A 24,504-nucleotide genomic window follows, 5' to 3' on the forward strand; every position below is an offset into this window, starting at 1 on the left:
GGTGCGGGCGGGGCTGGAGGCGGGGCCGTCCGTCGCCCGGCCCCCGCCTTCGCTCTCCTCCCCCGGCGCATAGGCCCCGCCCCGCGGCCGCCGCCGCGCAGGGAGGGGCGGGGCTCGCCAGAGACAGGCCCCGCCCCCTCTCTGAATATTGATGCGGCGCTCGTCGGCGTCGCCCTCCTCCCATTGAGCGAGGCTGTGTCGCGTGGCCCAGCGTCGGCGTGACGGTTGGACGCGGGCGCGGCACTGCGGGTCCCGATTGCTGCAGCCGCTTGTCAGTGTGATGAAGATTGGCACCCAGGTAAGCTGTCACTCAACCGCTCCGCCGCCGCCGCCGCCGCTCTCGCCGCCGCCGTCCCTATCAATCACACCGGCCCGCGGCCGCCGCCCGCCGCCGCCGCTGCCGCCCGGGTCTGGAGGGCCGGCGCTGCCCCGGAGGGCCCGCACTTGACCCGCCGCCCGGGGCAGGGGGCGGGGAGGGGGCGCGGGTGGGGGAGGGGATCGGGCACCCGCGGGGGAGGGGGCGCCGTCCGCACAGCCGGCGCGGGGGCGCGCCCAGTTGGTTTCTCAGTGTGGGTTGAGGGACGCGGAAATTTCTGGAAGGCGCCGCCGCCGCCGGCTGGGCCCGCTCGAAGCGCGCGCTCCTAACCGTCCCTTTCGGAGCGCGGCGCGCGCCCCTGCGCGGGGCGGGGGCGGGGCGGGGCGGGGGCGCGCGGAGCCGGCCGGGGGCGGGGGCGGGGGCGGGGCGGCGGGCTTGAGGGCCGGGGGCGCGCGGGGCCGGGGGCGCGCGGCGGGGGCGGGGCGGGGCGGGCGACGCGCGTGGGGCCGGGCGGGTCCTCGGCCTCTCCGGGGTCCTCCGGGCCGGCGGGGCTGCGCGGAGGGTGCGGGGCGCGCGGCAGCGCAGGCAGGAAGATGGCGGCCGCGACCCCGGCCCCTGCCTTGGTCGTGGCGAGCGCGCGGTCTCCGGGGCCGTGGTCGCGGTGGGACTCGGGATCGGCCCAGGGCCGCGCGCTGTCCGCAGTGTTGGGAAGCGGCCCCGGCGTCCCGGGAACGGGTGGGAAATGGACGACAGGAAGAGCGGGGCAGGGTCTGGCGCCCGGGGGCTTGCGCCGGCCTCGCCGGGGAAGAGCTGGAAATGCCGACACTTGTCAGCGAGTCGCTCACGGAAAAGAAACCGGAGTCCGCTTTGTGTGTCATGCGCGCGGCCCGCGAGATGCCTTATTTGGACAGTGGCTCTGCCACCGGGCCGGTTAGGGCCTCCGTTCCCATGGCGGATTCGTGACGCCAGGCCCGAGGGTCCGGGAATGGCGGCCCCCGGAGGTCTGGCCCGGGGCGGCCGGGCTGAGCGCGACGCGGGCTGCGCCCTCCCCGGGTGCCCCGCCTGTGTGGGGTCCGCAGCTCCTTGGGTGGGGAGTTTGCTTGTCGAGACGGGGCAGTTTTCCCTTAGGAAGCGCGTGCTTTCCTCGGGATGGGAGAACCCCCAGCCTTAGGTTGCTTTGAGGTTTTTCCCGGCACTCTGAAAACGGGCTTTTCTAGACATGAGAATCCAGGTGAAACGCGAACCCCTGCCAGTGCGGTGATGGGCGGTGCTCATGCATTTGGTCATAGATGGATCTGGAAGGTGGCAGGCTGGCTGGAACGAGCCTTCACTCGGTGGCATTTACTTGGCATAGCGGCTGCTGAATCCTCTCTGTACACAGGCGTGCCTCGGGTAATCTGAGTTCTAGTCCAGACCACCCCAGTAACTATTGCAGGAAAGCAAGTGACACAACACAGTTTTAGGTTTTTCAGTGCATAGAAAAGTTGTAATTACGCTAAAGTGCGCAGTAGCAAGCATTATATCTATAAAAGTGTGGTTCCCTTAATTAACAAATATTTTTGTGTTAATGCTAAAGATCATCTGAGCCTTAGGTGAGTCCTGCTCTTTTTGTACGTGGACAATCCTGCCTCTGTGGATGGCTGCTGACTGATGAGCGCGGTGGCGGCCCTGTCCCTTACTTAAAATAAGGCTGCAGTGAAGTTTGCTGCATTGATGGGCTCTTCCTTTCATGAAAGACTTCTTTGTAGCATGTGATGCTGTTTTGATAGCATTTTAACCACAGTGGAAATTCAAAGTTGGAGGCTCTTCTCTCACACTCTGCCACTGCTGTCCACTAAGCTGATGTGATGTTCTAAGTCATATCTGCCGTGTTCACAGCGTCTTCACCAGGAATAGACTCCATCTCAAGAAGCCACTTTCTTTGCGTGCCCATGAGAAGCAAGTCTTTATTGTTTCCACCACGTCTGCAGTTCCTTCCTCCACCGAAGTCTTGAACTCCTCAAAGTCATCATGAGGGTTAGACTCAACTTCTTCCAAATTCGTTACTGTTGATATTTGACCTCCTTCCATGAATCATGAATGGCATCTAGAATGGTGACTCCTTTCCAGAAGGTTTTCAGTTTACGTTGCCCAGATTCATCAGAGGAATCGCTACCACAGCTATAGCCTTACAAAATGTATTTCTTAAATAATTAAGACCTGAAAATCAAGATTACTTCTTGGATCCATAGCTGCAGAATGGACACGAAGACAGCATTCATCTCCTTGTGCATTGTCAGAGCTCGTGAGTGGCCAGGTGCACTGTCAGTGAGCAGTACTGTGTTAAAAGAAATCTTTTTCTGAGCGGTGGACCCCACAGTGGGCTTACAATGTTCAGTAATGTGCTATTCCATTTCCAGGGTATAGGCAGAAGTAGTGATCTTAGCCAGACTTACTGGACAACCTGGTGTAGCTTTTCTTTCTGTTGGCACTTGCTGTTTTACCTTGTTCTTTTGTGTTAATGGGACAGCTTCTTTCCGTAAACCTCATGAACCAGCCTCTCCTCTGCTGCTTCCAACTTTTCTTCCTCATTTTTCTCATCTCTCTCAGCCTTTATAGAATTGAAAATTTGGGCCTGGTTCTGGATGAGGCTTCAGTTTAAGGGAGTGTTGTGGCTGGTTTGATCTGTCCAGACCACTCATACTTTCCCCGTATCACCAGTAAGGCTGTTTCACTTTCTTTCCCTCCCTCCCTTTCTTCTGAGACTGTTTGTGGCCCAGGTTGGAGTACAGTGGTATGATCATGGCTCACTGCAACTTCTGTCTCCTGGGTGCAGGTGATTCCCCTGCCTCAACCTCCTGAGCAGCTGGGATAGCAGGTTTGCAGCACTGTGCCCGGGTACTTTTTTTTTTTATTAGTAGTAGAGATGGAGTTTCATTGTGTTGGCCAGGCTGGTCTTGAACTCCTGACCTCAAGTAATCTGCCTGCCTCAGCATCCCAAAGTGTTGGGATTGCAGCTGTGAGGCACCGGGCCTGGCCATTTTCTTATTTGTGTGTTCACTGGGGTAGCACTTTTAATTTCCTTTAAGAACTTAAAGGAGCTTTGTTTTGAGATGAGTCTTGCTCTCTTTCCCACATTGGAGTGCAGTGGTGTGATCTCAGCACAGCTCACTGCATCCTCCCAGTTCAAGTGATTCTCCTGCCTCAGCTTCCCAAGTAGTTGGGACTACAGGCATAAGCCACCATGCCGTGAGGTCTCACTGTGTTGCTTAGGCTGTCTCTGAAGTTCCTTTCCAGAATGGTGATTCCTTTCAAGTGGCCCTCCTGCCTCAGCCTTCCAAAGTGTTGGGACCACAGGTGTGAGCTGCTGTTCCCGGCCTGACTAACTTTTTGATGCAAGAGGCCGAGCTTTTGGCCTTTCTTGGCTTTTGACATGACTTTCTAACCAAGCTGAATACATTCTGCCTTGTGATTTTAAGTGGGAGATGGTGTTTCTCTTCCTTTCACCTGAACACTTAGAGGCCATTGTAAGGTTATTAATTGGCCTAATTTCAATATTGTGGTGTCTCCCGGAGTAGGGAGGTCCAAGGAGAGGGAGAGCTGGGCAGCAGAGCTGGGCAGCAGAGCAGTTGGAATACAGCATTTATCCGTGAAGTTCGCTGTCTAATACAGGTTTGTGACACACCAGTAAGATACAGTGGGAACATCGGGATCACTGATCACAGATCCCCGGAACAGACATGATAATGACAAAGTTTGAAATACTGACGAATGACCAAAATGTAACAGATGCAAAGTGAGCTCTTGGTGTTGGAAAACTGACACCAGTAGGCTTGTTTTCTCCATACAGTGTCTGCTGAGTGCAGTGAAGCAACGTGCAGTCACATAAGCTGCTCACGGTCTGTGGTGTCTGAAGCGCACCATGCGGTGCCCTGCACAGAGGCTCCCGATGCCTGCTGACATGGTGTGTTTCTGCCACCTCAGTGAAGGATGCTTTCCACTTCAGACATTGAAAAGTGTGCCTTAGGTGGGGCGCAGTGGCTTAAGTGTATAATCCCAGCACTTTGGGAGGGTGAAGATTAGCTGGCTGTGATTGGAGGCGGGTAATCCCAGCGACTCAGGAGGCTGAAGCAGGAGAATTGCTTGAACCCAGAAGGCGGAGGTTGCAGTGAGCCAAGATCACACCATTATACTCCAGCCTGGGCAACAAGAGTGAAACTCCATCTCAAAAAAAAAAACCCAAAAAGCAAAAGTGTGCCTTGGAATTGATGAAACATGGTCAGTGAAGTATGGCTTATTTCCAGGATTAACATTCTGTGCATAAGTGTCAGCAGGTTCTATGGTTAACGATACTGGGTATAACGCATTTTCTTGGGGTTCCTGTACTCTGATTTATATGTAGTTACGTTTCTCTGGCAGTAACTTGAGAAAAGTAGTACTTGTGAGGCCAGGTACAGTAGCTGACACCTGTAATCCCGGTACTTTGGGAGGCTAAGGTGGGCGGATCACCTGAGGTCAGGAGTTCGAGACCAGCCTGGCCAACGTGGTTTAACACCTGTCTCTACTAAAAATACAAAATTAATAGGCTATAACGGCAGGCACCTGTAATACCAGCTACTTGGGAAGCCAAGACAGGAGAATCGCTGGAACCCAGGAGGCGGAGGTGGCAGTGAGCCGAGATCGCGCCACTGCACTCCAGCCTGGGCGACAGAGCAAGACTCCATGTCAAAAAAAACTAGTTAATAGCAGAAATAGAAAGTTGCTGCTAATGATAAGTAACATCCTATTTGCAGCTTACATTTTTGTTGCAAATTGTTAAAACTGTCTGAACTGTTTAGAAGGAAAGCCTGAAACTGAAAGTGATACAAAGTATAGACCCTGGTGGGGGGGTGGGGCACGCCTCAAATTTTCACTCTGCTTGGCCTCTGGGGGCTTCTTACAACAGCCTTTTAAAGGAAATAAATAAAGAAGAGAACCGATTATTTTGAAATACAGTTATCAAATACTGTACTGAGCCAAATTGGCGATAGTCCATCGGTTAGCGAGGTAACCGGATTGCGCACTGGCTCTGGTGATCCCTTTGGGGGAGTGATGAGATTTCTGTGATACTCTCATGCCTTGGAAAATCCTGGTGCTGTTCTTGCTAAAATTCCCGGGCTTGTTGTCTGCCTTCGTAATTGTAGGACTGCTACATTTCAGCCAGAAGTTTTTGCCTTTTATCATTCATGTTCGCAAATACCAACCTGACTTACTCTCAGTCTATCCTTTCCTAGGAATATATGTGTCCTTTCTTTACTTCCTCAAATGATTACATCAATGACAAGAGAAAAGGAAATAAAAACCGGCACAGATAGGGGAACTCAGAGCCTACCAGTGTGCGTCCTCGTGGGGGTGAAGGAAGAGGCTGCAGTAAGTGCGGGCTTGCATCAGTGCGCAGCTCTGAGTGGATAATCGTTGGTTCTGACTTGTGTACATTGCTTAGGAAGACGTGATGGGCATATCATATAGAAGTTCAGTGTGGAGACTGTTAGGAGAAGCACTTAAGGGCTGGGAGGCATGGTCCTTGGTGGAAAGAGCCAGCAGGCCTGGTGCCGGCGGTGCCCTGCTCACGAGAGTGTGCAAAGTCTGGAGCCTGGCCTGTTCCTGCCCTTGGCAGATGGTAGCTCCTTGTTTTGAATTGTTAGTTCCTGCTAGTTTAGTTATTGTTTCTGGAAGATTCACACAGAAGCCAGTATGGTAATTGAGTCCATGTGTTGTCTGGCGTGCGGTATAAAACTCCTGTTTAAGCTCTGGTTCTGGGGCCGTGCCTCAGGGACTTGAGAATGGGACAGAGCAGCTTATTTTAGTTTATTTTGAGGTAGGGCCTCACTTTTTCACCCAGGTTGGGGTGCAGTGGCTCAATCTCAGCTCACTGCAGCAGGGAGCTTCTGGGCTCAAGTGATCTTCCCACTACAGCCCCCAAAGTAGCTGGGACTACAGGCACGTGCCACCACACCCAGCTAATTGTACTGTTTGCCTTTTGTGATCGGCACTAGAATGATTGGTTGTTTTAGTCGGGTTCTCAGGGTGACTTTAGCTGGCAGCAGGCTGACTTGAAGTTGGGTGGGTGGTGGGAAACAGGCATCTGTGGGATCCCTGGAACACTGCATTGCTGAGCCCCTGGGCAAGGGGAACCATGGTGTGTGCTCTAGCAGGATCGGTTGCACACCAGGGCTCTGGGCCTTCTGCTTCAATTCGGTGGTTACTCTCTACTGTCAGGTCCATCTGTACTCTCTCCCCCCACAGCGGGGGCCCACCCAGCCTTCCCTGCCCTGTACTCTCCCTTTCCCAGTACCTGCCTCAGAGAGTGTGCCTGAGCTCCTTCCCCTCACACCACCTCCCAGGCGCTGACCAGTGGGCTGGGGACTAGCCTTGGGTGCTGGAGGGCTGCCTGGTCCAGGGAGTGGTGCCTGGGGAGGAGTGAGCTGCTGCTCAAGGGAGGTCCCCCTTGAGCAGGGCCCGCCAGTGGGGTTGGCTCACTCAGAAGGGGCTATGGATGGGAAGGTACTGTGATCGCAGTTCCAGAACATGACGCCTGAGTGACAGCATGTGTGTCTTGTTACATGTCCTCTCAGACACTTTATGAAGGCTTCTACGTTTTTTGCGTTAAAAATGTTAGGAATTCAACTTGACAAGAGAAAGGAGTATAATAAACATTAAATTGCTAAACTTTACTTCTTCTAAATTTAGTTACATGTTTGTGTATCCTTCCCCGTCCACCCCCACCTGACCCCCGAGGTGGAGTCTTGCTCTTGCCCGGGCTGGACTGCAGTGACGTGATCTCAGCTCACTGCAACCTCTGTCTTCCAGCTTCAGGCGATTCTCATGCCTCAGCCTCCCAAGTAGCTGGGGTTACAGGTGCCCACCACCACGCCCAGCTAATTTTTGTATTTTTAGTAGAGACAGGGTTTTACCATGTTGGCCTAACTGGTCCTGACCCCGGTGATCTGCCCTCCTCCGCCTCCCAAAGTTCTGGGATTACAAGCATGAACCACTGTGCCTGGCTCTTTTCTTCCCACTTTTTTGTTATGGTAAACTACACATAACGCAACTGACCACCTTTACCATTTTTCAGTGCGTCGTTCAGTAGTGTTCAGCTCATTAATACCTGTACATCCATCTCCGCCACCTCAGTCCATCTCCAGAACGCTTCGTCTGGTCCAGCCTACTCTATACCCATTAAACATGGACTGCCCGTTTCCCTCGCTAAAGCCCCTGGCAACCACCATTCTCCTTCCTGTCTACGAATTGGACTATAGGGACTTCATGTAAGTGGAATTCTACGGTATTTGTCTTTTTGTGACCAGCTTGGTTCACTTACCATAGCGTCCTTAAGGTTCATCCATGTTGTAGCGAGTGTCAGAATTGCCTTCCCTGTTACGGCTGAATAGTTCCATTGTATGGATATACTGGATTTTGTTTATCCATCCGTCGGCAGACACGGGTTCCTTCCATCTTTTCTCTACAATAAAACGGTGAACATGAGTGTGCAAATACCTCTTCAAGGTCCTGCTTTCAGTTCTTCTGGGTATAGATCTAGAAGTGGGATTGCTGGATCATACTGGAATTCTGCTTTTAATTTTTTAAGGAACTTCCATCCTGTTTTTCACAACAGCTGTACCATATTATATTCCTTTTAATTTTATTTATTTTTCCAAGGACCCAGTAAGGAAGGGGCTCCATTTTGCATTCCTGCCGACAGTGCAAAGGCTCCCGTCTCCACATACTCGCCAGCATTTACTTTTATGGTTTTTAATAGTAGCCATCCGCATGCTGTGAGGTGGCATCGCATCCGACTGTCATTTTGATTTGTCTTTCCCTAATTAGTGATGTTGAGCATATTTTCTCATGTTCATTGGCCATTTATGTTTCTTTGGAGAAATAGCTCTTCAAGTCCTTTGCCTGTTTTTGAATTAGGTTTCTCACATGCATATGTGTGCGGTGTGTTTTAAAGAGCAGGGTCTCACTATGTTGTCCAGGCTGGCCTCCAACTCCTGGGCTCAAGTAATCCAGTAATAATCCTGCCTCAGCCTCCCAAGTAGCTGGGACTTTCAGGCGTATGCCGCTGTGCCTGGCTCGATGCATACATTTTTACGTATAATCAGTTATGTTTTTAGTTGGCATTTTAATGAATTTTTAAAACATTTGCAAAGTCCACACATTTCTGATTTTAAAAATTTAAGATCTCTTACACACTCTTGTGATTCCAATTTTTTGTGTTATTTTATGGCCATGCTAGATGTGGAGCCTTTTGGCCATTCAGGTTTTGATGCTTTCTTTGTTTTGCCATCTGAAAGCTGGAGTCCCTCTGACCCACCAAGCTTAGTGCTGACAGGAAGAATGGAGGAGAGGGGTGGCTGCTGGGCAGGAGGGAGTGCAGCTGCCATTTCCACAGGGCATGTGCCCAGTGCAAGCAGTGCCTGAGAGAGAGGCTGTCTGTGGGAACGGGGTCCTTGCCTCCAAGGGTTAGGATTCCTCATTTTCTTTCTTCTTCCTTCTTTTTTTTTTAATTTGAGACGGAGTCTTGCTCTGTCGCCCAGGCTGGAGTGCTATGGCATGATCTCGGCTCACTGCAACCTGCCTCCCAGGTCCAAGCAATTTTCCTGCCTCAGCCTCCTGAGTAGCTAGGACAATAAGCATGCGCCACCACACTCTGCTAATTTTTGTACTTTTAATAGAGACAGGGTTTCACCATATTGGCCAGGCTGGTCTCGAACTCTTGACATCAGGTAATCCACCCGCCTCAGCCTCCCAAATTGCTGGGATTACAAGAGTGAGCCATCATGCCCAGTCCCTCATTTCCTTTTCCTTTTTTTTTTTTGAGATGGAGTCTCACTTTGTTGCCCGTGTTGGAGTGCAGTGGTGTGATTTGGCTCACTGCAGCCTCCACTTCCTGGGTTCAAGTGATTCTCTGTCCTGAGCCTCTTGAGTAGCTGGGACTACAGGTACAAGACACCATGTCCGACTAATGATGGTATTTCTAGTTGAGATGGGGTTTTGTCATGTTGTCCAGGCTGGTCTCAAACTCCTGACCTCAAACTGCCTGCCTCGGCCTCTCACAGTGCTGGGATTACAGGAGTGAGCCACCGAGTCTGGCCAGGGTCTTAAAGCTTTGATATGAATTGAAGTTGACCAGCTGTAACAGACTATTCACCTCAGAGTCCATTAAAACAGACTGCAGGCCAGGCATGGTGCTCACACCTCTAATCCCAGCGCTTTGGGAGGCCGAGGTAGGCAGATCACTTGACCAGGAGTTCGAGAACGTTCAACATGGCGAAACGCTATCTCTACTAAAAATACAAAAATACTAGCTGGGTGCGGTGGCAGGTGCTTGTAATCCCAGCTACTCAGAGGCTGAGGCAGGAGAATCCCTTGAATCTGGACAGCCTGGGCAGCAGAGCAAGGCTCTGTATCAGAAAAAGAAAAATTGCAAAACCGTTCAAATGCCTTTGATACTATTTGGTACTAGAATTTTGTTTTGTCTTTAGGGGACAGGTGTGGACCTTTGGGTTAGAAGTACTTTCTGATGCAGATTTTAACAGGATTTACTGTCTGATTTTATTTGACTATTCCAGTTCAAATGATAGCTCCCCAAACCTTGTTTGAAAAATAAAGTGATTTTTGGCAGATGTTTTCCTCAGAATGAGTCATTGATTGGCTGAACAGCTCTTTGGAGCAGGAGCTGTGGAAGCCAGGGTAGGAGGCAGATGCACAACTGGCTTGCGCTTTCTGCCACAGTTGCCTAAAACGTCCTCACACAAAGTGAACGCTCAGCCGTGGTGATGTATAGTCAGCGTCCTGAACACCATCCCGGAGAAGCTGTTTTGGGAGGACTGGTAGATACAACACTAGAGATGCAGCCTCTGGACCTGACTGTGGTATTGTCTTCAGGCATTTTCTGCCTTTATAAATGCCTCGGTGTTTCTGTTTGCTAGGCTGGAATTACCCTAGACTTTCCAGTGGAACTGTGGGTGCTCATTAGTCAGCACCGCCCTGGGTAGCAACTAGGAGGTGGCACTGTGGGAGATGGTCCTCTGTTAGGCACGGCACCCGGCGAGGGGATGGGGCCGCGTGGACTCCTCCGCAAGGCGGCATCCAGTGTATGACATTACAGTACACAGGATAGTGTCGCCAAGCTGAGTTAGAGAGCACATTTCAGGTGGATTTAAAGAAGGGTGCTCAGATTTCCTGACTCCTGGCCACTAGAAAGAGGAAAAGAAAGTTTAGTCAGGTTTTTAGAAAGGATCATGTCTCTTTGAACAGCTATAATTTTGGTCAGAGACTGGCAACCCACAGGCGTACGGGCCAGATCCCACTGACCGTTTTTTGTACGTCCCTAGGGCTGAGAATGATTTCTGCATTTTTAGAGAGCCATAAAGAAAGCATATGCAATACAGACAACATGTGACCCACAAACCTGAAACGTTTACTCTCTGACCCTTCACAGAAAATGTTTGCTGGTCACACCTCCCACTCCCTCAGGTTTGTTTGTTTAGACGGGGTCTCACTCTGTCACCCAGGCTGGAGTGTAATGGCGTGGTCTCAGCTCCCTGCAACCTCTGTCTCCCAGGTTCAAGTGATTATCCCTTCTCAGCCTCTGAAGTAGCTAGGACTACAGGCACGTGCTATCGTGACTGGCTAATTTTTGTGTTTTTAGTAGGGATGGAGTTCCACTATGCTGGCCAGGCTGGTCTCAAACTCTTGGCCTCGTGATCCACCCGCCCCGGCCTCCCAAATCCCTCCTGGGATTACAGGAGTGAGCCACTGCGCCCAGACTTTTTTTTTTTTTTTCCTTTAATTATTTTGAGTCGGAGTCTTGCTCTATCACCAAGCTGGAGTGCAGTGGCACAATCTTGGCTCATCACAACCTCCATCTCATCAGTTCAAGCAATTCCCCTGCCTCAGCCTCCTGAATAGCTGGGACCACAGGCATGCGCCACCACACGCGGCTAATTTTTTGTATTTAGTAGAGACGGGGTTTCACCATGACCAAGGATGGTCTTGATCTCCTGACCTTGTGATTTCGCCTGCCTCAGCCTCCCAAAGTGCTGGGATTACAGGCGTGAGCCACCATGCCTAGCCCAGAAATTGCTCTTAAATCACCATTAGAATTAGAAAGGAATATATGTGAGTAGCTCCAATAGCTGAAATCTAAAACTGCTTCAGTGACTAGTTCTCCCTGAGCGCTGGGAAGCCTGCTTTGCTGTAGTCACCATGGAGGGCCATATTCTTTCCTGTGGCTCCCATGCCTCACCCAGAGAAGTTGCGTTGACCCCCAGGTGGCTGGGACAGCAGGGCAGGCTCCTTGGTCAGGGATGGCCCAGAAGCAGAGTGGGTTGATAAGAGGGAGCCTGGTCCTTGGGACGCTGGTCAGGGTCTGCAGGCTGGAGGCTAGGTGAGGACCTCCCGCACCGGTCTTTAGCTTCTCAGGACCTCTGTTTTTGTTTACTCTCCCTCATCCCCTCCGTTTTCTGTTTAATGTCTCTTTCAGCATTTCTTCTGCAAAAGGAATGTTTAAAAAAGGAGACTGAAAAATTTCTAACTCTTTGTTTTTTGTTTTTGTTTTTGTTTTGATAAAGGGTCTCACTATGTTGCCCAGGCTGGTTTTGAACTCCTGGACTCAAGCAATATTCCTGCCTAGGGCTTCCAAAGTGCTGGGTTTATAGGTGTAAGCCACTGGGCCTGGCCTATCCCCAACCTCTTTTTTTTTTTTAGTGCTTTGGTGACAGTTTTCTCATGGACCTTTTGACTAGTAAGGATAACATTGCCTGAGGATGTACTTTACTTGATTACTTAAATGTATGTTTCTGCTCAATTTCTTTCTCATTCTCGCTCTGTCACCCAGGCTGGAGTGCAGTGGTGTGATCTTGACTTACTGCAAGCTCCACCTTCGGGGTCCACGTGATTGTCATGAGCCTCAGCCTCCCAAGTAGCGGGGATTACAGGCTCATGCCACCATGCCTGGCTAATTTTTATATATTTTTAGTAGAGATGGAGTTTCACCATGTTGGCCAGGCTGGTCTCCAACTCATGACCTCAAGTGATCCACCTGCCTCAGCCTCCCAAAATGCTAGGATTACAGGCGTGAGCCACTACACACAGCCAAAAAGCAGATTTAAATGTTAGACAAGCTGAACTCAAGGTGGAAGCATTAAATAGAGGGATATTAACATATCATTTACAGGTATAGTTAATAATCATGGTCAGGCATGGCGTCTCACAAATTCCAGCACTTTGGGAGGCCAAGGAGGGCAGAGGGCTTGAGCTCAGGAGTTTGCGGCTAGCCTGGCAACATGGCGAAATCCCGTCTCTACAAAAAATCCAAAAATTACCTGGGTGTGGGGGTTCATGCCTGTGGTTCCAGCTACTTTGGGGGCTGAGGTGGGAGGATCACTCGAGTGAGGGGATCGAGGCTACAGTGAGCAGGATGGTGCCACTGCACTCCAGTCTGGGCAACAGAGTCAGACCCTGTCTCAAAAAAAAAAAAAAAAAAAAAATTGAACCCTTTTTTTATTAAGCAAAGTGTCATGGAAATTGAAATTAAAAATTTAAGAGTAGAGGCTGGGCGCGGTGGCTCAAGCCTGTAATCCCAGCTCTTTGGGAGGCCGAACCGGGTGGATCCTGAGGTCAAGAGACCGTCCTGGTCAACATGGTGAAACCCCGTCTCTACTAAAAATGCAAAAAGAAAATTAGCTGGGCATGGTGGTGCGCGCCTGTAATCTTCAGGAGGATGAGGCAGGAGAATTGCCTGAACCCAGGAGGCGGAGGTTGCAGTGAGCCGAGATCGTGCCATTGCACTCCAGCCTGGGTAATGAGCGAAACTCCGTCTAAAAAAAAAAAAAAATTTAAGAATAAAATGATTTGAAAATTTTAAATTATTTTAAATAAAAACTATTTTTAATAAAAGGGATATAAATATAGATGTGAAGATTTGTACACCATATACAACTTGAATGTAATAATTTGAGGGGCTGTGGATAGCATAGGAAGAAGAGAGAAGTGACCAGAATTGACCTTTGAGGTAGAAAACTTGTGCAGATTAGAAACTTTAAACAAAATTGAGAAGGTATTCAAAGATTTATCTTTTTTTTGAAACAGAATCTTGCTCTGTTGCCCAGGCTGTAGTGCAGTGGCACAATCTCAGCTCCCTGCAGCCTCCGCCTCCTGGGTTCAAGCAATTCCCCTACCTCAGCCTCCCAAGTAGCTGGGATTACAGGTGCCCACCACCATACCCGGCTAAGTTTTGTATTTTTAGTAGAGATGGAGTTTTACCATGTTGGCCAGGCTGGCCTCAAACTTCTGACCTCAGGTGATTCACCCGCCTCAGTCTCCCAAAGTGCTAGGATTACAGGTGTGAGCCACCTCGCCTGGCCAATTTATCTTTATTTTTTTATTTATTTTTATTGTTTTGTGTTTTTAGCAGAGGTAGGGTTTCACCATGTTGGCCAGGCTGGTCTTAAACTTACGACCTCAGGTGATCCACCTGCCTTGGCCTCCCAAATAGCTGGGATTACAGGCGTTAGCCACCACGCCCGGCCAAAGATGTATTTTTAAAATGGTACTAGCAGTGGGGCGGGGTTTAAAAAATATATATAAAAAAATGAAATAAAATGGTACTAGCCACAGATGGGTGAGTTAGATTAAATTTTCATGACTCCCATATTACATACATTGTAGCAACCATTCACTAAACAAAAAATTGAGCTCCAGCCGTGTACTGGGCGTTTTGGTGGTGGCTCAGATTACAGTGGTGAACTGTAGAGTTTCTGCATGCCAGGACGCAGTAAAGGAACATAAATGGACAACAAGGGCAGGGTGGGAAGGCAGAAGAAGGCGAGGGCCCAGTCATGCCTAGAGTCATTGACCATGTTCAGAAATAGGATCTTTATCTGGCAGCCAATAGGAAACCCCTGGAAGGTTTTAAATAGGTGTGTTGACCAGGTGCAGCGGCTCACTGAGGCCTGTAATCCCAGCGCTTTGGGAGGCCAAGGTGGGTGGATCACGAGGTCAAGCGCAATCTGGGCTCAGCACAACCAACACCTCTTGGATTCAAGCATTTCTCCTGCCCCAGCCTCCGGAGTAGCTGGGATTACAGGCATGCGCCACCACGCCTGGCTAATTTTGTATTTTTAGTAGAGACAGGGTTTCTCCATGTTGGGCAGGCTGATCTCAAACTCCTGACCTCAGGTGATCTGCCTGCCTTGGCCTCCCAAAGTGCTGGGATTACAGGCGTGAGCAACTGTGCCTGGCCTGGATAGCTGGGATTACTGGAGCCTGCCGTCATACTCGACTAAGTTTTTATATTTTTAGTAGCGATGGGGTTTTGCCATGTTGGTCTGGCTGGTCTTGAACTCCTGACCTCAAATGATCCACCCATCTCAGCCTCCCAAAATGCTGGGATTACAGGCATGAGTCACTGCGCCCGGCCTGGATGTTTTAATATAATTTTAAAATAAAATGAAGTCACAAGTTGTGGGGAGTAGTAGTCTGTAAAAATTGACAGTAGCCAGGCACTGTGGCTCACATCTGTAATCCCAGCATTTTGGGAGGCCAAAGTGGGAGGATCGCTTGAAGCTGAGAGTTTGAGACCAGCCTGGGAAACAGCCAGACTTCGTCTCTACAAAAAAAAATAAACAAAACCTGAAAGTAAAATGAATAAAATAACCAGACCATGAATTGAGTTGGTGCCTTACCTGTACAGAGTGGAATTATTTCAAGTGACTTCAAAGCCAGTTGTATTGTGCATCCTAGCAGGGTTAGTCCTAAAGGCAGAATAACCGAAAAGAACCCGCAGGCAGTTATTTATGTGCTTACTGATCTACACTTACTGTTTGAGATGGGATCTCGCCCTATTGCCCCAGCTGGGTGGGGCCACTGCGCTCTGCTTCCAGACCTTCGCTATTGCTGGGAGAGGCACCACACAAATAAGCCACGGGCCGCAGCTTTCTTCAGACCCCGGTTAATGCTTACAGAGCACGTTCCACACGTGTGACTTTGGAAGCTTCGTCCTGGTCACAGCCGAGAGTCTTCCGTGGTGCTTGCCCGATGGGCCACCTGCTTCATCAGCTCACTCAGTGTTTCCCATTTTGAATAATGCCGTAATTCATAGAGTGAACTGATGTCGTTAAGTTTTGCAAGCACCAGAGTCGTACAGATTGTTGGCCAGTGTCCTGTCCTTGTGAGCTCTGCCTTGTCTCAGAAGCAAAATTATTTTATGGTCAGAGGCCAGGTTGTGTAGAAGAAATGGCTTTGGAGCTGGACAGATGGAGGTTACCCAACCTCTGGTGCATCCGTCTCCTCAACAGGGAAGTGAGGACAATGAACCTATCTATGCGTCTTCTGGAATAGTCTGGTTACGACTAGCATGAACCCAGTCACACTGTTAGTGGCAAAAAACCATTTCGTTATGTGGACACATTCTGTGGACCAGGAATATGGAGAGGGAGCAGAGGAAGTGGCCATCTCTCCTCAAGGATGTCTGAGTCTTCAGCTGGGAGGACTCAGTGGCTGGGGTGACGTAATGGCTGAGGAATGGTGTTTTTTAGAGGGACTTTCTGAAATCTGTCAGCTGGAACATGAGCTGGGAATGTTGACCAGAGCACATATGTGCAGACTCCTCACAGCACTGGGGGCTCCCTCACAGCACTGGGACTTCCTCACAGCACTGGGGGCTCCCTCACAGCACTGGGCGCTCCCTCACAGCACTGGGGGCCTCCTCACATCACTGGGGGCTCCCTCACAGCACTGGGGGCTCCCTCACAGCACTGGGGGCTCCCTCACAGCACTGGGCGCTCCCTCACAGCACTGGGGGCCTCCTCACATCACTGGGGGCTTCCTCACAGCACTGGGGGCTCCCTCACAGCACTGGGCGCTCCCTCACAGCACTGGGGGCCTCCTCACATCACTGGGGGCCCCCTCACAGCACTGGGGGCTCCCTCACAGCACTGGGCGCTCCCTCACAGCACTGGGACTTCCTCACAGCACTGGGCGCTCCCTCACAGCACTGGGGGCCTCCTCACATCACTGGGGGCTCCCTCACAGCACTGGGGGGGGCCTCCTCACATCACTGGGGGCTCCCTCACAGCACTGGGGGGCTCCCTCACAGCACTGGGGGCTCCCTCACAGCACTGGGCGCTCCCTCACAGCACTGGGACTTCCTCACAGCACTGGGGGCTTCCTCACAGCACTGGGGGGCTCCCTCACAGCACTGGGCGCTCCCTCACAGCACTGGGGGCCTCCTCACATCACTGGGGGCTCCCTCACAGCACTGGGCGCTCCCTCACAGCACTGGGACTTCCTCACAGCACTGGGGGCTTCCTCACAGCACTGGGGGGCTCCCTCACAGCACTGGGCGCTCCCTCACAGCACTGGGGGCCTCCTCACATCACTGGGGGCTCCCTCACAGCACTGGGGGCTCCCTCACAGCACTGGGCGCTCCCTCACAGCACTGGGACTTCCTCACAGCACTGGGGGCTTCCTCACAGCACTGGGGGGCTCCCTCACAGCACTGGGCGCTCCCTCACAGCACTGGGGGCCTCCTCACATCACTGGGGGCTCCCTCACAGCACTGGGCGCTCCCTCACAGCACTGGGCGCTCCCTCACAGCACTGGGACTTCCTCACAGCACTGGGGGCTCCCTCACAGCACTGGGGACTTCCTCACAGCACTGGGGGCTCCCTCACAGCACTGGGGGCTCCCTCACAGCACTGGGGGCTCCCTCACAGCACTGGGCGCTCCCTCACAGCACTGGGGGCCTCCTCACATCACTGGGGGCTCCCTCACAGCACTGGGCGCTCCCTCACAGCACTGGGCGCTCCCTCACAGCACTGGGACTTCCTCACAGCACTGGGGGCTCCCTCACAGCACTGGGGACTTCCTCACAGCACTGGGGGCTCCCTCACAGCACTGGGGGCTCCCTCACAGCACTGGGGGCTCCCTCACAGCACTGGGGGCTCCCTCACAGCACTGGGACTTCCTCACAGCACTGGGGGCTCCCTCACAGCACTGGGGGCTCCCTCACAGCACTGGGGGCTCCCTCACAGCACTGGGGGCCTCCTCACATCACTGGGGGCTCCCTCACAGCACTGGGGGGGGCCTCCTCACATCACTGGGGGCTCCCTCACAGCACTGGTGGCTCCCTCACAGCACTGAGACTTCCTCACAGCACTGAGGACTTCCTCACAGCACTGGGGGCTCCCTCACAGCACTGGGGGCTCCCTCACAGCAATGGGGGGATTCTTCACAACAATGGGAGCCTTCCTCATGGTATTGGGTGGCTCCCTAAAAGCATTGGGGGGTCTTTATATTTTTGGGGTGTTCCCTTACAGCATTAGGGGGCTTCCTTTATATCATTGGGGGCTTAGAGTATTGGGGGGCTTTATATTTTTGGGGGTTCCCTCAGGGGGCTTCCTCATAACAATAGCTTCCTCACAGCATTTGGGGGCTCCTTTATATCATGGGGGACTTTCTCATAGCAATGTTGGGGGGTTCCTCACAGCATGGAGCTTTCTGGTAGTTAAATGCCTCACATGGTGCTCAGGATTCCAGAAGGGAGTGTCACTATGGACAAGATGGAAGCCTCGTCGCCTTTTCTCACTAGCTCTGGAGCCCCACTACCATTTTTACTGCATTCTTTTGGTCCCAAATGAGTCACTCAGGTTAGCCTAGATTGCAGAGGAAGGCACAAAGACCTCGTGTGTCCATGTGAGAAATGCCAGAGAGTTGGGGGGCACAGCGGCCTCAGCATGTAGTAGACACAGCTCTGTCTTCCCTCGCTGCCCCTTTCCTCCTTCTCCTGACGTTCACAACCCCTACTGAAGGAACGCCATGGGCAGTCCGCCCTGTGTGTGTCGCCTCAGCAGGGCCTAAGCCCGACTCTCAGGCCGCACTTCCAGGTGCCATGAGTGCCTGTGCCGGGCTGCATGGGTGGTGCAGTGGGATCATCCAGGAGGCAGAGACCAGCCCCACTTGTGTTGACCATTCCACCAGCACCTTCAGTTTGTGGTAGTGGTTGTGTTCAGAGAGATGTTGACAGAGGTCTCCCTTTGTCCCCTAGGCTGGAGTACAGTGGTACATAATCATGGCTCACTGCGGCTTCAACCTCCCAGACTCAAGTGATCCCCCTGCCTCAGCCTCCCAAGTAGGTGGGACTACAGGCATGTGCCACCACACCCAGCTAAATTTTTCGATTTTTAGTAGAGATGAGGTCTCACCATGTTGCCCAGGCCAGTCTTGAACTCCTGAGCTCAAGCGACCCTCCCACCTCAGCCTTCCAAAGTTCTGGGGTTACAGGTGGGAGCCACTGCACCTGGCCTCTTAGCTCTTTTAAGGGTAACCCAGCTACTCACAGACCTTTATTTTTCCATTTACATTTGAGAGCAGTTGTTTTTTTGTTTCTTGTTTTATGTTTTTTTGAGATGAAGTCTCACTGTCGTCTGGGCTGAATTAAAGTTGCGCGATCTCGGTTCACTGCAACCCCCGCCTCCTGGGTTCAAGCGATTCTCCGGCCTCAGCCTCCCAAGTAGCTGGGATTACAGGCGCCCGCTACTATGTCCAGCTATTTTTTTTTTTTTTTTTTTTTTAAGTAGAGATGGGTTTCACCATGTTGGCCAGGCTGGTCTTGATCTCCTGACCTCGTGATTCTCCCGCCTTGGCCTCCCAAAGTGCTGGGATTACAGACGTGAGCCACTGCACCCGACTGACAGCAGCTTTCTTTTTGAGTTTCTCCAAAGCAACAGGAAGTTTGATTGAGGTTATATCTGCTTGATTTATTTTTTATTTATTTATTTGAGACAGAGTTTTACTCTGTCGCCCAGGCTGGAGTGCAGTGGCGCGATCTCAGCTCACTGCAACCTCCACCTCTCAGGTTGATGCAATTCTCCTGCCTCAGCCTCTGGAGTAGCTGAGATTACAGGCACCCACCACCATGCCCGACTAATTTTTTTTGAAGAGACAGGGTTTTGCCATGTTGGCCAGGCTGGTTTTAAACTCCAGACCTCAAGTGATCTGCCCAACTCAGCCTCCCAAAGTGTTAGGATTACAGGCATGAGCTACTGCGTCGGGCCATAGCTGCATGATTTGTAGATAATAACATCTACTGAGAAAACCAGTGGAGTCTTTGTAAATTGTTAGAACCACAGGGGGATCCAGAGTAGCTGCCAGATACAGGGTCAGTCTACAGAAACTGGTGATGCTTCTACTGACAACCCACCAGAAAGCGTAACTGCTCTTGTAACAGTAACCAGAAAACCCAGAACGTGTTTAAAAATTAATCTAACCAGGAAGCTCTCCGTAAAGAAGACCATCCACTTAATCATGGATGACGGTAAGGGTCTGGGTAAGTGAGGAAGATCCCGTGGTCATGGAGGGAAGATCTGTTAGTATAATGATGGCTTCTTTAGCCAGATGAGTCCAGAAATACATTTTAAAAGTTGTTATAAAGTTGGTCAAGCATGGTGGCTCATGCTGGTAATCCCAGCACTTTGGGAAGCTGAGCCAGTAGGATTGGTTGAGCCCCGGAGTTTGAGGCCAGCCTGGGCAACATAGCAAGACACTGTCTATAAAAAACACAAAAATTAGCTGGGCTTGGTGACACACACCTGTAATCCTAGCTACTTAGGAGGCAGAGGTAGGATCGCTTGAGCCTGGAATGTCATGGCTATAGTGAGCCATGGTCGTGAATGTACCACTACATTCCAGCATGGGTGACAGAGGAAGACCCTGTCTCAGAAGAAAATACATTTTCTTTTATTTGTCTGAGATGGAGTCTTTCTTTGTCATCAGGCTGGAGTGCAGTGGCACAATCTCGGCCTACTGCAACCTCTGCCTCTTGGGTTCAAGCAATCTTCCTGCCTCAGCCTCCTAATTATCTGGGACTGCAGGTGTGTTCCGCCATGCCCAGCTAATTTTTTTTTTTATTTTAAGAGACCAGGTTTCATCATGCTGGCCAGGCTGGTCTCGAACTCCTGACCTTAGGTGATCCGCCCACCTCGGCTTCCCAAAGTGCTGGGATTACAGGCGTGAGCCACCTCGCCCAGCCAATATAAAGTGTTTCTTGATAGCATAGACATTGTTTTGTTTGCTACTCTGTCCTCAGCACTTAGAACAGCTAGGCATGAAGAAGACACTCAGTAAGTGTCTGTGGAATGAGTGAAGGGCTCTGTAACTGCCCAGTGACCCTGCCTTCCCACTGGGCAGTTACCTCAAACCCTTTCCCACTCTGCCTCGTGTCTCGTGACTGCACGATGGATGAGAGCAGTTGACTTCCCTGTTTCCTGTCGGTGGATGGGTGGGTAGGTTTGTTTCTATTTTTTGTTACTGTGAATAAAAAATTCTTTAGCATCTAGAGTTTCTTGCTAAAAGTTTTTAGTGCCTTTTAAAAGGAGGCTTTGACACAGAAAAGATTATTTAAGGTTTCTTTAAAATCAGCATTTATTAATGTAGAGGGTTACAGGCTTGGTTTTTCTATATTTTACATAGAAGTTGCTGATTTTTTTCTCTCTAGAAATCCTCTTTTTTTTTCTTTCTTTTTTTGAGGCCCAGTCTTGCTCTGTGACCCACGCTGGAGTGCAGTGGCCTGATCTCAGCTCACTGCAAGTTTTGCCTCCCTGGCTCAAGCCTTCCTCCCACCTCAGCCCCGCAAGTATTAGGGACTACAGGTACACCACCACACCCCAGCTAATTTCTGTATTTTTGGTACTGATGAGGTCTCACCCTGTTGGCCACGCTGGTCTCAAACTCCTGACCTCAGGTGAACGACCCGCCTCGGCCTCCCAAAGTACTGGGGTTATAGGCATGAGCCGCCATGCCCAGCCCAAATATGTCATTTTTAATGATAGTTCCATTTACAATTTAAATGCCCTTATGCGTTATAACCACTGTAAATATCTGACTATGCAAGTAAAACATTCTTAAGTAAATTTGATCATTTAAAATTACCGGCAGGTGTGGTGCCTCATACCTGTAACTTCAGCACTTTGGGAGGCCCAGGTGGGTAGATCACATGAAGTCAGGAGTTTGAGACCAGCTTGGTCAACATGGTGAAACCCTGTGGCCCTGCATGGTTGCAGGTGCCTGTAATCCCAGCTACTTGGGAGGCTGAGGTACAAGAATTGGTTGAACCTGGGAGGCAGAGGTTGCAGTGAGCTGAGATTGCACCACTGCACTCCATCCTGGACAACAGAGCAAGTCTCCATCCCCCACCCCCCGGCAAAAAAATTAGCTGGGCATGGTGGTGGGCACCTGTAATCCCAACTACTTGGGAGGCTGAGGCAGGAGAATCACTTGAACCCAGGAGGCAGAGGTTGCAGTGAGCTGAGATCATGCCACTGCACTCCTGTCTGGGTGACAGAACGAGACTTTGTCTCAAAACAAAAAGCAAAAGAACCCAAATTGTCTACACAGTGCATCTCAGGTTCTCAGACTTTGCTCTTAGACCTGGAGTCGTCTCCTCGTTCTCACTGCTGTGTTCCCAGTGCTCTGAAGAGTGCCTGGCGACCCACAAACTTGAATACATGAGGGGTATTTCTCTCTTGTACCTTTTAACCGAAAAAGAAACGTCTGTCATCAGTAACTTAATTACGCATTTTAAATTGGAATCGAGGCCAGAATCTAAGATTAATTGGCCAAATTTTCTTAAATACTACTAACACCTTTAAATGCCAAATGCACAGATTATTTTGAGGCTAAACACTAAAATGTCAAACCCGAAACCGTTGATAGAGGCGCTAAACACACTAAGGCAATAATGCAGTTGTCTCCGGTGAGTAGGGTTCCTTCGGGGCCTCCCGTAGCCCCCTCGTGCCTCGTTTCTTAGTCTCTCTGGGACTGCCTGGCTGCTGGCTTCCCTTCCCACTCATTCCTCTGATCTGAGCAAAGGAAAACACTACCACCACCTGGTGAGATTCAGCCTGTTTTTTTTTTTTTTTTTTTTTATAATTTTTTTTTCTTTTAACTTAACATCCTTGGAGTGTATCAGCCCGTCTGTTAACATCGGATTCCTGTTTCTTCAGAATGCTTACAGATACTAAGGTGCCAGCATGTTAGGTTCTGTCCATTTTTCATGTTTTTGTCTGCCTTTAAAGTCACAACACTAAAGCTTATATTCTTGGGGTGGTTTTGAGACAAGCAAAACGTTTTTTTGTGGCTGAGTTACATATGGTGAAACTGCTTTCGAAACCTGTCACACCGCGTGTGACTCACAGGACTGCCTCCTGCCGAGTCCCAGGTTTCCCATCATCTTTGCTAGCAAAGAGCATTGCTTTTGCTTTAAATTTAATAATTGCTACATGGACAAGGATATGCTATCTTAATGTTTTTCTTTCTTCAATTACTAACGAGTTTGAACATTTCTGTAATGAAGGTTGGAAAGTTGTATCTTCCTCATTTTAGTCTGGACAGAGCTCTTAAGGTGACAGAGAACTTCAGGAAATGATGTGTCCTTTTTTATTGGGTTAAACTGTAGAAATAAAGTAAAATGACTGTGTCTGCTGCTTCAACGCTGTGGTGTTGTACGACATTGGGTTGGCAACTCCTCGACTCGAGTTTGGAACCCCATGTTATGTTAAGAAGTTAAGACCTGTTGTTTGAGTTTGAAGATCAGAGAAACTTATTTTTTGTGTGGAAGAGGGGAAAGAAGTAGAGATCAACCGACTGTCCCTAAATCTCGGGCCAGGCTTTGGTTTTTATATAATGCCAAGAAGAGCAGCTTTTGATCAAGATGAGCCTGCTGAGCCCTCACCCTTCAGTTGGATGCTTTTGGTTCTTCCCGAGTGAATGATAGGTTTGACTAAGTCAGATGCTGTCTTGGGCCTGCCTGTATCTGACTTGGCTCACAGAAGTGCTGCCCTCAGCACAAGATTGTCCCCGGAAGCCTCAGACATCGTGCTGGGAGGAAACTTGCAAATTCTGTGGGAAACTTTTTCCCTGACTGCAGGAACCCACTGGGCTTACTACCAAAATGTGGTTTCTCCTTATGCTGAAGAGTGGGATTCAGCAACGAGCTCCGCAAATTATAGTAATGAATTCACAAATCCACATGGACAGCGCCTTCTGGAGCGGGCAGAGGCATCCATGGCAGCTCCCTCTGGCTTCTTGCTGTCGGGCAGGAGGGCTGGCTGCCTTGGTGCTCTGCCCTCCTGTTTTTCTCAACAACATATGTGAGTCCTAAAAAGTTGCCTTTTTCTCTTTTAATTCCTTGCATAGAATTTCCCTGTTCTGTTGTAGGGAACACATTTCCAAAGCTTTGGAGGCAAATGTGAAGGTTTCCTTTAGAGTTTACCAGTATATATCAGATATAGAAGTTTTAATCAGTTTTTTTTTTTCTTTCTGTTTTTTTTTTAAGACAGGGTCTTACTCTGCTGCCCAGGCTGGAGTACAGTGGCATGATCTCCACTCACTGCAACCTCTGCCTTCTGGGTTCAAGCAGTTCTCCCATCTCAACCTCCTGAGTTGCTGGGACTACAGGCACACGCCACCATACCTAGCTAATCTTTATGTTTTAGTAGAGACAGGGTTTTACCATGTTGGCCAGGCTGGTCTTGAACTTTAGACCTCAGGCGATCCACCTGCCTTGGCCTCCCAAAGTGCTGGGATTACAGGTGTGAGCCACCACGCCTGGCTGTTTACTTATATTTTTGCCAGTTTCTTTGTAGAGTGCCTCTCAATTTGGGTTTGTGGGTGTATCCTGAGCATTGGCCCTCACAGCTTGCATTTTAGGAAGGGCTGCACAGAAGCCCAGGACAGTGTGTCCTCTTCAGTGCGTCATTTCAAGGAGGCCCATGATGTTAATTTCACCATCCTACCACATCTCTCCACCATGAAGTTACTTGTTTTCCTTTTGTAATTAATAAGTATCTTGGGTCTGGTGCTGTGGTGCACGCCTGTAATCCCAGCACTTTGGGAGGCTGAGGTTGGGGCTGGCTTGAGTCCAGGAGTTCAAGACCAGCCTGGGCAACGGAGTGACCACTGCCTACAAAAAAATACAAAAGTGAGCCAGGTGTGGTGGCGTGTTTCTGTAGTTCTAGCTACTCGGCAGACTGAGTGTGAGGCTCACTTGAGCTGGGAGGCTGAGACTGCCGTGAGCCAGAGTCCTGCCACTGCATTCCAGCCTGGGAGAGAGCAGGAGCCCATCTCAGATAAAGAAGAAAAAGTATCTTGCGGCAGATACTTGG

At 50.4% G+C, this 24,504-nt stretch overlaps 1 protein-coding gene across 6 annotated transcripts in view; it reads left to right on the forward strand.

The window, feature by feature from the left end:
- The first annotated feature begins 218 nt into the window (after window positions 1–218).
- PKNOX1 (PBX/knotted 1 homeobox 1) overlaps window positions 219–24,504 on the forward strand; it is a 66,350-nt gene continuing 42,064 nt past the window's right edge. For 4 of the 6 annotated variants that reach the window (XM_035283306.3, XM_035283308.3, XM_078358805.1 and 1 more), the window contains exon 1: window positions 219–298. Coding sequence is in view for 2 of the 6 variants with exons in the window: in XM_078358805.1 (XP_078214931.1) it covers window positions 281–298 (18 nt within the window). In the remaining 4 variants the exon portion in view is untranslated. Of the gene's footprint in view, window positions 299–20,779; window positions 20,992–21,852; window positions 23,491–24,504 lie in introns of those variants that run through there. The other 2 variants (XM_054249092.2, XM_078358804.1) reach the window with 2 other exon arrangements.

This window comes from Callithrix jacchus, chromosome 21 (genome assembly GCF_049354715.1).
Source record: "Callithrix jacchus isolate 240 chromosome 21, calJac240_pri, whole genome shotgun sequence".
Lineage (NCBI taxonomy): Eukaryota > Metazoa > Chordata > Mammalia > Primates > Cebidae > Callithrix > Callithrix jacchus.